This window comes from Uloborus diversus, chromosome 6, assembly GCF_026930045.1.
Source record: "Uloborus diversus isolate 005 chromosome 6, Udiv.v.3.1, whole genome shotgun sequence".
NCBI lineage: Eukaryota > Metazoa > Arthropoda > Arachnida > Araneae > Uloboridae > Uloborus > Uloborus diversus.
Genome location: NC_072736.1, coordinates 74,703,399 through 74,716,568, shown reverse-complemented (window position 1 = coordinate 74,716,568; position 13,170 = coordinate 74,703,399). Strand labels below are relative to the sequence as shown.

Below are 13,170 nucleotides of genomic sequence, written 5' to 3'. Positions count from 1 at the left end.
GATGGAGTCGCCTTAACTGGATGTTTGCCAATTCCATACAATCCGTGGTCAAACAGTAATTTGAGTGGAAATGAGATTTTTCGAACTTGATTAAAACTGCTTGTAACTTTTTTTTTTCTTTGGAGATAAAAGCTAAGTTTTTCGACCATAGGCCGAATTAGATCTCGAGTAAAAAACGCCGCTCTTTCTAGTGGTGTCAAGAAGGAAATTGTAGGACAATTCCTTCACGTTTTACTGATAGATTTAATAAAGAAAGTAGTCCCTAAATTTTAGCTGAGTCTAAAAAAGTTCGAGCTAAAAACAAAAATAACTTTCGCCGTATTGAATTTAGAGCATTGAAATAAATTGCGAAGAACGCGAAAAATTCTACCCTTTCCAACGATATATAATATCAATATATACAAGTAATTTTTCACCCTTTTAAAAGGCAATAATTTACGCGAAATTTGAGCTTAAAAAATTAATTACAAAAAACTAAAACAAAACCCCAGGTGCAAACCATCGGGAAATTTTGTATAAAGTTTCAAAGCTGTAGGTGCTATGGGTCTCCTGGACGCAGGCCCGCCAGACTTCCTTTCAAAATTTTCTTCGACCTTACTTATTTTTAATAAAATAAAAGAGAAAGAGGTACTTACTGTATAAACCTAAGTTTTTTGCAAAAGATTGGGCGCAGAAAAGCTCAAATCCACGACGGACAAAGTAGCGAACGGGCCAACTGTCCCTTTCCAGATCTCCAGAAGCAAAACCCTGATAAGCGCAATCAAGGAATGGAAATAGTTTCCTCTTCTAAAAAAGCAAAAAAAAAGTATTTGCTACTGAAAATTTTTGTTTATATAATAGAAATGGCTAAGATACATTGACTTGCACAATAAATTGTATGATTCTAGAAAAAGTGAAAATATATTTTGAAGAAAAATTGTGTTTATGTATATGACATTCCCCAGAACACCGATAATGAAGAAACCAACTATCCGGGAACCTATTAACCACATATACAATTAACTGGGCGATCAAAGACAATACAAGTTTTCCCTCCCACCTTCTAAAAGTTGTTTTTAAATATGGGCAACAATTTATACATTACATGTAAATAATTTATGACTATTATTTCTACCTTTTGTTTTTTTTAAATTCTGTCACAGTTGAAAAGTTAACTTCTATAAACGCGCCATTTGCCATAATACATTTGACTTGTTATACAACACCAAAAAACATTGCCATTGACGATTTTTAAAGTTACCCAACTAACCGGATTTTCGTTATCTGCTTTCTTTTGTACCGACTGATCTGGATAATCGGCGTTGTACTATACTTATTAACGTGACAGAGAAATTGTGATCTAAATTCATCTTCAACTACCGAAACTAACCATTTTATCTTTTGGAGGTATTGATGAGGAAGCGTGTAAAATTGAAATTGGATAAAAGATCCGGAAAGCATTTATGCAACAGCTAAACAACTGTTTTTCATTGTGTTCCAAGCGAACTAGTAAACAACACAACTCATAAAAATTACTGAAGACCTCAAAGTAGAGATTCGGATTTTTACCACGCAAACACTCATCTATATACATAAATGACTACTTCTGTATGTAAGGATGTTTGGGGTAATCTTCAAAACTGCTGGACCGATTTTAACCATTTCTGTCACTATAGATAGCTACATCTATTTACATTTTCAAGTAGCTGAGTTGCACTTCTTGAAAGAAATATTGATTGTCAGGAAAGGATTATAAACTTAAAGGTTGAACTCCTTCAACTTTTTAAATCCTTTCTTACAGCGAACATTCGTAAAAGTCGTAAAAATGTTTGGAATGAAAAATTGTCTCAGTAAAAGAATGAAAGAATAAATAATTGTCAGTAATATTCCATGTTCAAATGAGCCAATTTATTTATCTAAACCACTTTTTGAATTATTTCGTTCAATCCTCAAACGGTGTGTATGTGTATGCTTTTCATTTATTTATTTTTAAAAAAGTAGCGAAGTAGCGACAACTTTTAAAAAGTAGTTTGTAGTTGCTACATTTTGAAAAACGTAATTGCAGTTGTAGTTAATTACATTTGTAATAAAGTAGTTGTATTTGTAGTTCGCTAGGAAAAAAAAAAGTAGTTTTTCCAACCATTGGTATAAGCGATTACTTCACACACTTGAGGCGGTGGGTTCGACTCCCACCCTCCCTCCGGATGTACTTTCCTTCTTTATGACGTAAATTCTTTCATGTGTTGTTTATATATATTCTGTACTGTATAGAATAAAAATATATCATGCGTAATGGAGGCAAAACATTCAGATTGTAGTCCTCATCAAAAAATAAACGTGTGCAATAAGAAACGAAAGAAAGAAAGAAAGTGCGATTTTTAATTCCCACCGTCACAACACTAAATTATTTGACTGGTTGGAATAATGTCTGATTAGAGAATATTTTTCACAATATGACGGCAACAGAAATACAAAGATAGATATGATCGTGAAGTTTCAAATGAAGTTCATAAACCTAAAAATATAAGCCAAAACATAATTACAGGAAAACAAACAGTCAAGGCTCGGAAAGAGGAACTCACCAAATAGGCTCTTGAAGAATCCCAAAAAAAGGAGAAGGAATTTCTATGTACATTAGAAAAAAGTTCAATCTTACTCAGTAAATCGCTAAAAATGTTTAAAATATCCTGTGGCTAAGTGAAAAATTCTAAGTTTGGCAAAAGTTTCAATGACTAAAGGAAAGCAATATTATGACTAAGAGGAAAGTACGAATCATTGAAGAAAAAATCCTATTGAAAAAAAAAAAGAAAAAAAGAAAAATTTACTGACGAAGAAGACATTTTATTTCTAAAACGAAGAATAACTTCAAATGACGGACGAAAGTCATGAATAAAGAACAATTATTATGACTAAAGGGATAGTTCGAATCATTGAAGAAAAAGCCTATTGAAAAAACGAGAAAGTGAAAAATATCAATACAAAAACACATTTTATATCTAAAAACGGAGAAAAACTTCAAATGACGGACGGAAAGTCATCAGTAAAAGGAAAATCCCACTCCAAATCAAAAGTAGCTTTCAGTTATGTTAGAACTGACTATTCGAAGTCATGAACGGTTTGAACACAGAATAAAACTTGTGTATCAATGAACATTTGGAAACAGTCACAAAATTACCTCCATTACATCAGCAATTCGCTTCCACTCTTCTTGTGTTGGATCGACGCCAGTAGGGTTGTGTCCACAAACATGGAGAACGACAACAGAATCTTCGGGCGCATTCTAAGAAAACAATATGTTAGTGAAAGTTAATCAGTTCGATTTCCATCATATATTTTCTGTTGGTATGACGCGGCAAGGATTGTTGCTGTAGGGCCGGCTCTGCTGCCGCCCTAGGCGATATTACCAAGTGCCACCCCCACCCCCACCCCCCGGCCATTGAATAATAATAATAACAATAATAATAATAATAATATATGAATAAAATGATAATATATAAATAAAATAAAAATAACAGTAAAGTGTTAAAAATTAAAAAGCTGTTTTGAGTTAAATTCTAAACTGGGTTTTGCATATCCAAGCACTGGTACACGTAGTGCATTTTATGGCACTAAAACAGGTATTGGTATTTTTAAAAGACTTTTAAATCACTCAATTTGCCGCCTCTAAAACAAAATTGAATTTCTTGTTAATTTCCGAACTATGCTTTGCATATCATAGCACTGGTACACACTCTTAATTAATTTTTTAGAATTGAAGCAGTGAATCTTATGGCGATGAAACAAATATTCTTACAGTGGTGGTAAAAAAAACGAGCTGATGTGTGAATCACATGACTTCCTTTTACTCCAATTTAATGTCATTTCCCCATTACTGGCAATTTTAATGTGATTCAATAGTTTACCCTCTCTTTCACCAACAGTGGCCAAATAGAAAAATTAAAAAAAAAATCGCCAAGTTTTTTGGCGAAGAAGACAGGCGATATATCGCCAAATGTCCACCAAATTATAACACCGCATGAGTTTACACCGAAATTAGCAATGATTCCCCCCCCCCCAAAAGGGTCAAAAGATCCCTTTAGAAACACCCGAATGCTACCAAAAAGGGAGGTGCACAACTAGACTCCACTAGGAGTCTCCGTACCAAATTTCAACTTTCTAGGACATACCGTTCTTGAGTTATGCGACATAAATACGCACATACATACTAACGTACATACAGACGTCACGAGAAAACTCGTTTTAACTAAAATCTCAATATTCATTCAAGAGTGAGTAAAATGGAAATTAAGGTCGATTTTTGAGTAAAAATTTTGTCGCGAATACAATACTTCCTTTTTTGTAAAAGGAAGTAAAAAAAAAACGAAGTCATATTTTGGTATAATTCTCTACATAGTCTAATATTTTCGAGGGCCCCAGAAACTAGAGGGCCCTAAGGAGGGTTTTATAGGCCAAATAGCTAATCAGATCCGGATGTTCGCTCTTAGAAGAAAAAAAAATCGTCGCCAAGTTGGCGAAAAAACTTGGCGACCAAAAGCTTGGCGATACGTCACCAAGTGTTTACCAAATTATAACACCACTTAAGTTTGCATTGATATTAACAATGATTTCCCCCCAAAAAGGTGCAAAAGACCCCCTTAGGAACATCCGAAAGCAACCAAAAGGGGAGGTGCACAACTAGACCCCACTACGAGTCTATGTACCAAATTTCAACTTTCTAGGACATACCATTTTTGAGTTATGCGAGATACATACGCACATACGCACATACACACATACGCACATACATACAGACGTCACGAGAAAAGTCGTTGTAATTACCTCGGTGATGGTCAAAATGGATATTTCGCGTGTCTATACATTCTTAGGCACTTTTCCGCATGTGGTCGAATCGAAAAAAAAAACTCAACATTCATTTGGGGGTGAGCAAAATGGAAATTAAGGGCGATTTTTGAGTGAAAATTTTTTCGCGAATACAATACTTCCTTTTTTGTAAAAGGAAGTAAAAATTGCATCACCAGCGCCGCATAGGAGAGGAATATCATCCCAACTGCATTCAACACACAGTCAAGCATCCCGTATCCCAGATGATTTGAGGATGTATTTCTGATCAAGGAGTTGGTGGGCTTCACTTTGTGCAAGGAACAGTAAACACTCAGGTGTATATTGGTATTTTGGAGGGAAAATTGCTTCCTGCTATCCGGGATCACTTTACTTCAGTTCCAAACGTCAATTTCCAGGATGATTCTGCTCCGTGCCATAGGGCAAAACTGGTAAGTATTAATTTAAAAACATTTCTCCGGCCATTAGACTTAAATTGACATTGGTTTGAGTATTTTTTTTTTCCTCTAAACTCACGCGCAGGATCAGAAATGGAAAAATTAACATGGGGTCAGTAGTTTGCCTTGGCCCGGAAACAGCCCCGATTTACGTAAACAATTATCGGATTCCTGCTGTTAAATGTTTATTTCATAAGTTTTGCTGAATTTCACACACATTCATCGTTAGTCGGTCGACCAAATCTTTTCACATAATCCCATTGTTGTGAAAATGCGAGGGTGATGCAATTTTTTTTACCAGCACTGTACTTGAAAAAAAAAAAAAAGTTTCAATTTCGAAATTTGCCGCCTCTAAAATCTGTCGCCCTAGGCGACCGCCTAGGTCGCCTACACCAGGAGCCGGGCCTGGTTGCTGTACAAAGAACCCCTGCTCAAAAATATCGCTGTTCCAAAATTTCTGATTTAAATCGCTTTTATGAGGCACACTTCTAGTTTGGTATACATTTGGTAAAGGTGTAAAAGTAACATCATTTAATGAGCAGAGATTATAGTGTGGAAACAATCTTCTTGTTTAGGGGTTCTTAAAGTGGGTGCTGCGGCACCCTAGGATTGTCATAGGAAGGGGCGAAGGGTACCGCGAAGTCTTCAGAAAGAACTACGATACATTTTTTTTAGTCTGCATTTTTCTAAGAGTTTAGAACCAATTAATACAAAAGGTTTAAATTTATCGTTCAAACAAGGCACTGAACAGGTGTTAAGAAGAATGTACAGAATTGAATTCCTGCTTGTAAATTTCCCTGAGAACCAAGGCCACAAAATCGAATTTCTTTTTAAAAATCTTGAACATTAAAAAATCAGTAGTGATTTTATTAATTTTAGGGGAGAAAAATCTGAAATACATTTCCTCACAGGAAAGTAATTAACAGCCACAACTGTGTCCAGTTTATTTTAGGAATATTGAAGAAAAAAAGTTATGTTAACTCTGGCTTTTTCTTAGCTTCAAAATGATGTAAAGTTTGAAAATATGTTTGGTTTTCCTTTATTCCATGTTGTTGAAAAAATTTTCAAGATGGGAATAAATGTACAATTATTCGAATATTCTAATCAGGAGATGATTGAATTATGTGCCAAATTTTTCTCAAATACATTCAGAGGCATGGAATTATTGACATACAAGTGAACAAATTAAGTCAAATTTAATGATATGGATTAAAAATATGTTCAATTATTCCAAATACTGTCTATTTTATCAATATATCTGCATATTTTACACGTGAAGACAGATTAATTAAATATACTTCCAAATCTTCAAGCATTCCTTTGAAATCCAAAGCTTTGTCTAAAGGATTCCAATATCTGTAAGTATGGCAATGTTTAAATCCAGCATTCCTAAAGATATATGGATGATTTGCTGAAAAACAAAATAATGTGTACATTTATTGATTAAATTCTATATTGAAATGAACTCAACAAATTAAAAAGCATTTTCTCGTATTTAAAAAATAATAATTACGCCAGGTAGGATCCGATAGATAGTAATCTGTAAAATGCGCGCTAGTTGCTAGAAAATCAGCTCCAAGTCTCAATGCACCAGTTCCGCTCAAAGCCTGTACACCTAGTACCTGAAAGGAAAATATTTTGTATACTTTAGCAGTACATCCAAGGTCAGTTTACAAGAGAGGGTTCAAATTGATTATTGTCATTTTTCCCAACTTACAAACAACTAATCATGAACAATTTAATGTCATGGAAATGATGCCATACACTGACATACAAACACACTTGTACTGCGGTGGGCAGGTAAATGGCAGTATATACAAAAAATGATTTTAGGAGTTGCTTGAAGAAATGCGTTTTAGGTTTTATTTATTTATTTATTTAAAAGCATTGTACACTACAGAAATAATCCAATTACAGTGACAACAATAGAGAAAAAGGAATTAAAACAAACTACACATTTAAAATATTAAAACTTAAAATTGTAAAATGACAAGTTAAAAATATCTAAATCATGACAATGAATGTTAAAAAGTTTGTAAAATTTAAAAAGACAAAAATTATCAACATAGTTCCGTCTGGTAAAAATATTTTTAAAAGAAGAATGACTCCTAAGCGTCCTACTTGGGATAGCAAGTTATATTGAATTGATGATATCTGAGCAGTCAATTAAATTATGTAGAACCTTGTAGAAAAAAAGAAGACAAAAAAGCTCCTGGCGTGATTTAAAAGTGGGAACATTATAAATATTACATAAATGAAAGTAAGAATAAGTTTTAAAATTTTGATTATTAGTTCTATAACATAAGTAACAAATTTGGATTGAATCTGTTCAAGAGTTTTAGATTTATTATTGTAATAGGGATCCCAATTAACACACACGTTTTCCACAATCACTAGTAAAATATTGGAACTCGAAGTTCTTAACCAAATAAGCATGTTTTTGCAATAAAACTTAAGCAAGACAAAATGCAAGAAAGAAATAAAAACAAAAAATTGTTGATGTTGCCGTTTACTTGCTTTCGATAGTATAGTAACCACTGAAGAATTTAATTAATTTAAAAAAGAAAAATTAATAATGGTGCTTGGTGCTTAATGTTCTGTACTACATCAATCAGTTTTCGTGCAAAAATAAATGGAATGAATGCTCATGGCAAATATTCTTCGAGTAGTTAATAGTGTTTATAAGGGGGTTGCTTCCTTCAGTCAAAAGTAGTACTTTTAGTCACTGAAATCGATAGAATAAGCAAAAAAAAATAACATGGACAAAGAAAATTCTTTCATTTTTCCAACGGTTATTTTTTTAATTATTTTTTTTAAATGTCCGATTTTTCAAACAAGGCGTGGTCTTGATGACATGACAAATGATGCTCTTTGGAGCATCTTTGTACCGCGTTTCCCCGTGATGATAATCAAGAAGCGAATTAAAATTGCGCTCTACGCTTGCTATCAAACATATCGTTGCCAATACACGTGAGTAAAGATGCGAATTAAATATTTTGCTCTGTGAATGGCAACACAGAATGGCTTTTCATCATTTGTGATGTCATCGGCAAGAAATATAAACAATGAAAGATCACCGATTTAAGTAATTTTTTGAAAATATTAAACAAACAAATTATTTTGAAAATGGTTGGATCCTATGTTTTTAAGCATGTTCTTTCAGAAAAAAAATACTTTTAAAATATTTGAAACGACCCCATTAAAAAACTTTATCGCATGCATTTTTCAACAATAATTATTCCTATCAGAAACAAAATCACTTTTTAGAAGGAATAAATGCGTTTTGCTGTTCGCATTTTATATCTGCAAGTTTATGAACTTCAGCTGACGTTTAACACAGAAAGAATCATTGGTGTCATCTCCTTGTTTTGGCTGCCATAATTTAAACTAGTCTGCCTGTTTACTAAAGAAGAGTTGATGGAAACTTGGTATCTATGCCTAAGATACCTTATTCATTTGATGTTTGGCTACATTAGTCTTAGATTTGAAACACAATTGAGAAATAAACGTACCATTTTTCTTTACAGTAAACCTTATTACCATTAGAAACAAAAATAACCTTATTCTTCGATTAATCCTTATTGCATTATGAATTTCAATTACCTTCCTATATTTACTCAAAGTAGCTTTTTATTCGACTTCTCGTGGGTAATTTTTGCGACTTAAATTCAAAAGATGCCGTGGTCATCGAAAAAGTAATGTCGGGATTTCGCAGTAAATAAGTTTTAATTCCACCTTTAACCGTCAAAATTCATAAAAATTCGAAAAGAGATGTAGGAGCTGAACTTCCATCAAATTAAGCTCAGTTTGGGCAGCGAAAAGCTTAGTTTTATAAAATTTATTTTCTTATGGACACTAATCAGTATATTTACGACCATAATCACCAGATTATAGCTAAAATGTTTGCTATCTTTTCCTCGTTACATCTACTTCAATTTCTGGAACAGGATTTCTAGTGAAAACTAAATTTTTTTTTCAGATGGAAGGAAATGTTTCTTCTCAATTCGTACAGTTGATTGCAACAGATTTTGAAAGTATAGGAAACTTCTGTGAGATGCTGGAACTTTTTCCACGATATAATTTCTTATTTTAAAGTTGCGGAAAACGCAGTTGATGTACTTTTCCCGTTTTTAAACAAAAATGCTGAACTTTGATTGAACCAATTTATCAATTAATATCAATACCTTACATTTTATCATTTGATTGTCGTGGAATCAGCTTCTTTCTCATCATGTTGAGAGTGAATTTCAGCTTTGCGGATAAACGATAGTGTGTATATTACTTTGTATAGTCAAGTGTATTTTTATCGGAGCTATAAGATAACATTTTTTGCTTACTGCATTTCTAAGAAACACATGATTTCCTTTATTACAGAAATCATTACTGACAGAATGATGTAGTACTAAGGCGATGGCTTTTTACGCTCAGAAACACTGGTTCGAACTTAGCTCCAGTCAGTGGATTTTCAGGATGCAGAAAATCGACAGCATCCATGTCGTATGGTTTTGCGGCTTGTAAAAGACCAGTCTGAGTACTCGCTTGGTTGTGAATACTATTGGCAAAAGAAAATTCCTAGTTCAGTTTCACATCGAAGAGAGCCCAGGGGCCTCCATCTGGTGGGCAACTGAGCAACAAAAATTGTCTCGGTAATGGCATCCGCCGATAGTGTTGCCACATAAAAAATTGTTTCCCAGTCTCTGGGGAATGTACAAGGTCTGCGATTGGTTAGTAGCCACTACTTGTAACCCCATTAGAAACAAAAATATAAAACTATTGGTTTACCCTGTTTTCTTTAATAGCTGGGCTATTTTCTCCGAGTAACAATCTGGTAGCAGCTTTGGTGAACTCTTTCAGTCCCAGCTGGCCAAGATATTCATGATTTAAGGTTTCATCTTCAGCTATAGATGTTTCAGCTTTTCTGACAACAGGTAAAACCCACGGTTTCCCTTCTTCACTTCGATAAGCTGATTAGAAGAAATTCTATTTAAATAGCAAAATTTTTACAATGGACGAAGTAAAACGTGAAATGAAATAAAATTTTTGCGGAAACAAGGCCAATCACCTTTAAAATGCTCTTTAAATTAAAAACATAATGACTAACAGTTGTTTTCGGTATAACACGGCTGGTCTACGTATTATTTTGTGATAAACAGCTTAACTTCTCAATTAAAAAATAATAATTAAAATAAAAAAAACAGGATCCCGTAAAACTAAAAAATAAATAAATGAAAAAAAAAAGAAAGAAAACTTTAATTTTTGACTTATGCATTTAATTCATGCTTTTCGCAGTCCCGAGTGTGTATGTGCAAACGTGTGTGTGTATAGGCATGTGTGTGGGTAGACCTGTGTTTGTGCGCGTAACGTGTGTGTAAGGACGTGTGGGCGGGTGTGTAGGAGTTCGTGTGTATTGTGTATGTGTGTAGGACATGGACAACATGGCAATCGCCCAAGAGGAGCAGATTCCGGTGCACAGCGCTGCCGGTGGAGGCCCAGGACCAAAAGAGCAACATCTGGAGACGGTGATACTCGCAGAAAACCCGGGGGCAAAAATCAAAGGACGCGGACGTTATTCAACGGTCAGTTGAAAACAATAAGCAATTCGTTTTTTCTCAAAAAAAAAAAAAAACTTTACCTAGAAATATTCGAAAGATACATTTTGTCGAGAGATACATAAATCGAGAAGGTCTTGTTACCATTCGGGGGAGAAGTGGCGGAGTTGTCTTCAGTTATTAAACTAATTAATTACTGTCAGTGATGTTCCCATCATTTTTTCTGAGGGTATACTCCCAGTAATCCATTATGCACAATATGTGTATGCGATACTGCACATGCACAATACTATTATAGTGCTGAATTTCATTATTACTACAAACTGTACGTGCCGTACCGTTTTATTTTATGTCACTCTCCCATTGATCACTGTGCATCGTAACAGTATTTTATGTTGAATTATACAGCTGTTTTAAAATAAAAATTCAGGATTTTATGTAAGAAATAGTAATGTATAGTTGAAAAATGATTCAAAACAGTTTGAAGGGTATTTAAGAATGTCTGAAATAATCAAGTATGTTCACACAAAATTCGTATACCAACCTTTTTTTAAAACGCGAAATCGGAGAGGTGTTAGAACTCATCCCTCGCGTAAGTCGAGACTCGACTGTATTACCATTTGCACTATTTATTATTCAGTTCCAAACAAGGACATATGTGTCAACAAATCACAAAAGTAAAGTTTCAGGTTAAACAATTGATAGTAAACTGCTGCTGGCTTTAAATTATTTTCGAATGTTATAGAAAGAGGGTAAAAAAACAACGTTGCCGTATATACACGGATATTGCATATATATAAAACCGGGCAAACCGCACTTGTATCTTAATAAACTCTTTATGAGTTTTAAACTTCACGAGATTAAAGCAAAATTTAATATATCTCTCTCCTTTTCTCTCGTTACGTATCAGTTGGGCATATTTTGATATTTTTCCCCAAGGACAACATTAAAAAAAATCATAATTTAAAATATTTTTGTAAAATTATCTAACTTAGTATAATCAAGAATAACTTATTACCTCAGAAATTGAAAACTTTTTTGAACACATTTAATTACGATTCGTGTTGTTAAAATAGTGAGAAATCAGCATCTAAAATACAAACATGGAAAACCAAATATGTTTAACTCTCTCTCTTTTCCCTTTCTCAAAAATCAACAGCTTTTTTTCATTTTTTAACGGATAAATATTTTATTCATTTATTTTACTTTTTACGGGGCAATAAAAAGAAGTCTAACTCAAAATAAAAAGGAAAACTGCTTAAAAGAACAAATTAACTCTTTCATCTAGTTCCTGAGTTATTATTTACATTTGATATTTTGTTAAATAATTTGAAAAACTGTAACATTGAATAGAAAAATAAATTTTACCCAAACTGTTTTTAAAAAACTTCGACAAATATTTTTTTTTCTGAACTTTGCAGGAATTGCACATGAATTAAATAGGCATTTGAAATTTCAAATTGATTATGACACATAAAAAAGGATAGCTTTAATCCAACTGAGATTCTGAAAATTTTTCTAATTTATTAATTAGTTCAAAAGAATGTATAACAATAAACTATACATACTGAAAAGTAGGTTATTTACCTCCAATCGACAAGTTGACCTTATCTGGGAAAACATCTTCTTCACACGCTTTATTTAAAGCAAACATTTCGACAGGAGGAGCCGGTTTAACGATTGCAAATCTGGATGTCATTATGAAAATTAATTGGTCACCTATTGAATAAATTAATTGGTAGAAGTTGATTATAATTGCATCCAAAAATAATATAGCCACAAAATTCGTGCGCTATCTCTTTGCACCCTGGACTCCAAATGACAATTGTAGGAACCCACGTAACTTCTTAAAAAGCAGCTCTTTTGAGATGCTCTTTTCTGATCACTCGAGTGCTGGAGAAAAGAGCGATCACCTCAATAATAAAATCTAGCGTGGTTGGCGTTTTATTTGGCGGAATATAGCAGATGTACTTTTAAAGGCTATATGTACCGCGTACCGCCTGCAATTAAAGAAGGAAGAAGAAAAATTACAATTACGGAATACATGAAAATGACTGCTAACGAGTGTGTTCTACTACTACTTACGGGAGTGAAATTATTTTTAAACAAAAATATAACGGGGAAGAAGGAAAAAGAAACGTTTTTTTATATTTCTTGAAACGAAGATGTGGGTGAAGAGTTAGTACGCTTTGCGAATATCTTTATCTCCATGTATTAAAAAAAATAATAACGACAAAGAAATTGTGAGATAGTGTCTGTTCTATGTCTAGAAAACCACATGGAACCTACAGCCTCAAAATTTGGTACCAATAAAAAATTAATTTGGATCCAGGAACTTGCAATTTAGGGCGTCTTATTTTTTTAAT

The 13,170-nt window shown here is 33.5% G+C and overlaps 1 protein-coding gene across 1 annotated transcript in view; it reads right to left on the bottom strand.

Moving 5' to 3' along the window:
- Nucleotides 1–12,693, bottom strand: part of LOC129225174 (aspartate aminotransferase, cytoplasmic-like) — a 32,897-nt gene extending 20,204 nt beyond the window's left edge. Inside the window, exons 1-6 of the mRNA XM_054859739.1 lie at nucleotides 12,392–12,693; nucleotides 10,038–10,219; nucleotides 6,769–6,877; nucleotides 6,554–6,666; nucleotides 3,155–3,259; nucleotides 636–786 (exon numbers count right to left, since the gene is read on the bottom strand). Coding sequence (XP_054715714.1) covers nucleotides 636–786; nucleotides 3,155–3,259; nucleotides 6,554–6,666; nucleotides 6,769–6,877; nucleotides 10,038–10,219; nucleotides 12,392–12,503 — 772 coding nt within the window. The 5' untranslated portion in view covers nucleotides 12,504–12,693. The remainder of the gene's footprint in view (nucleotides 1–635; nucleotides 787–3,154; nucleotides 3,260–6,553; nucleotides 6,667–6,768; nucleotides 6,878–10,037; nucleotides 10,220–12,391) is intronic.
- Between the last annotated feature and the right edge of the window lie 477 nt (nucleotides 12,694–13,170).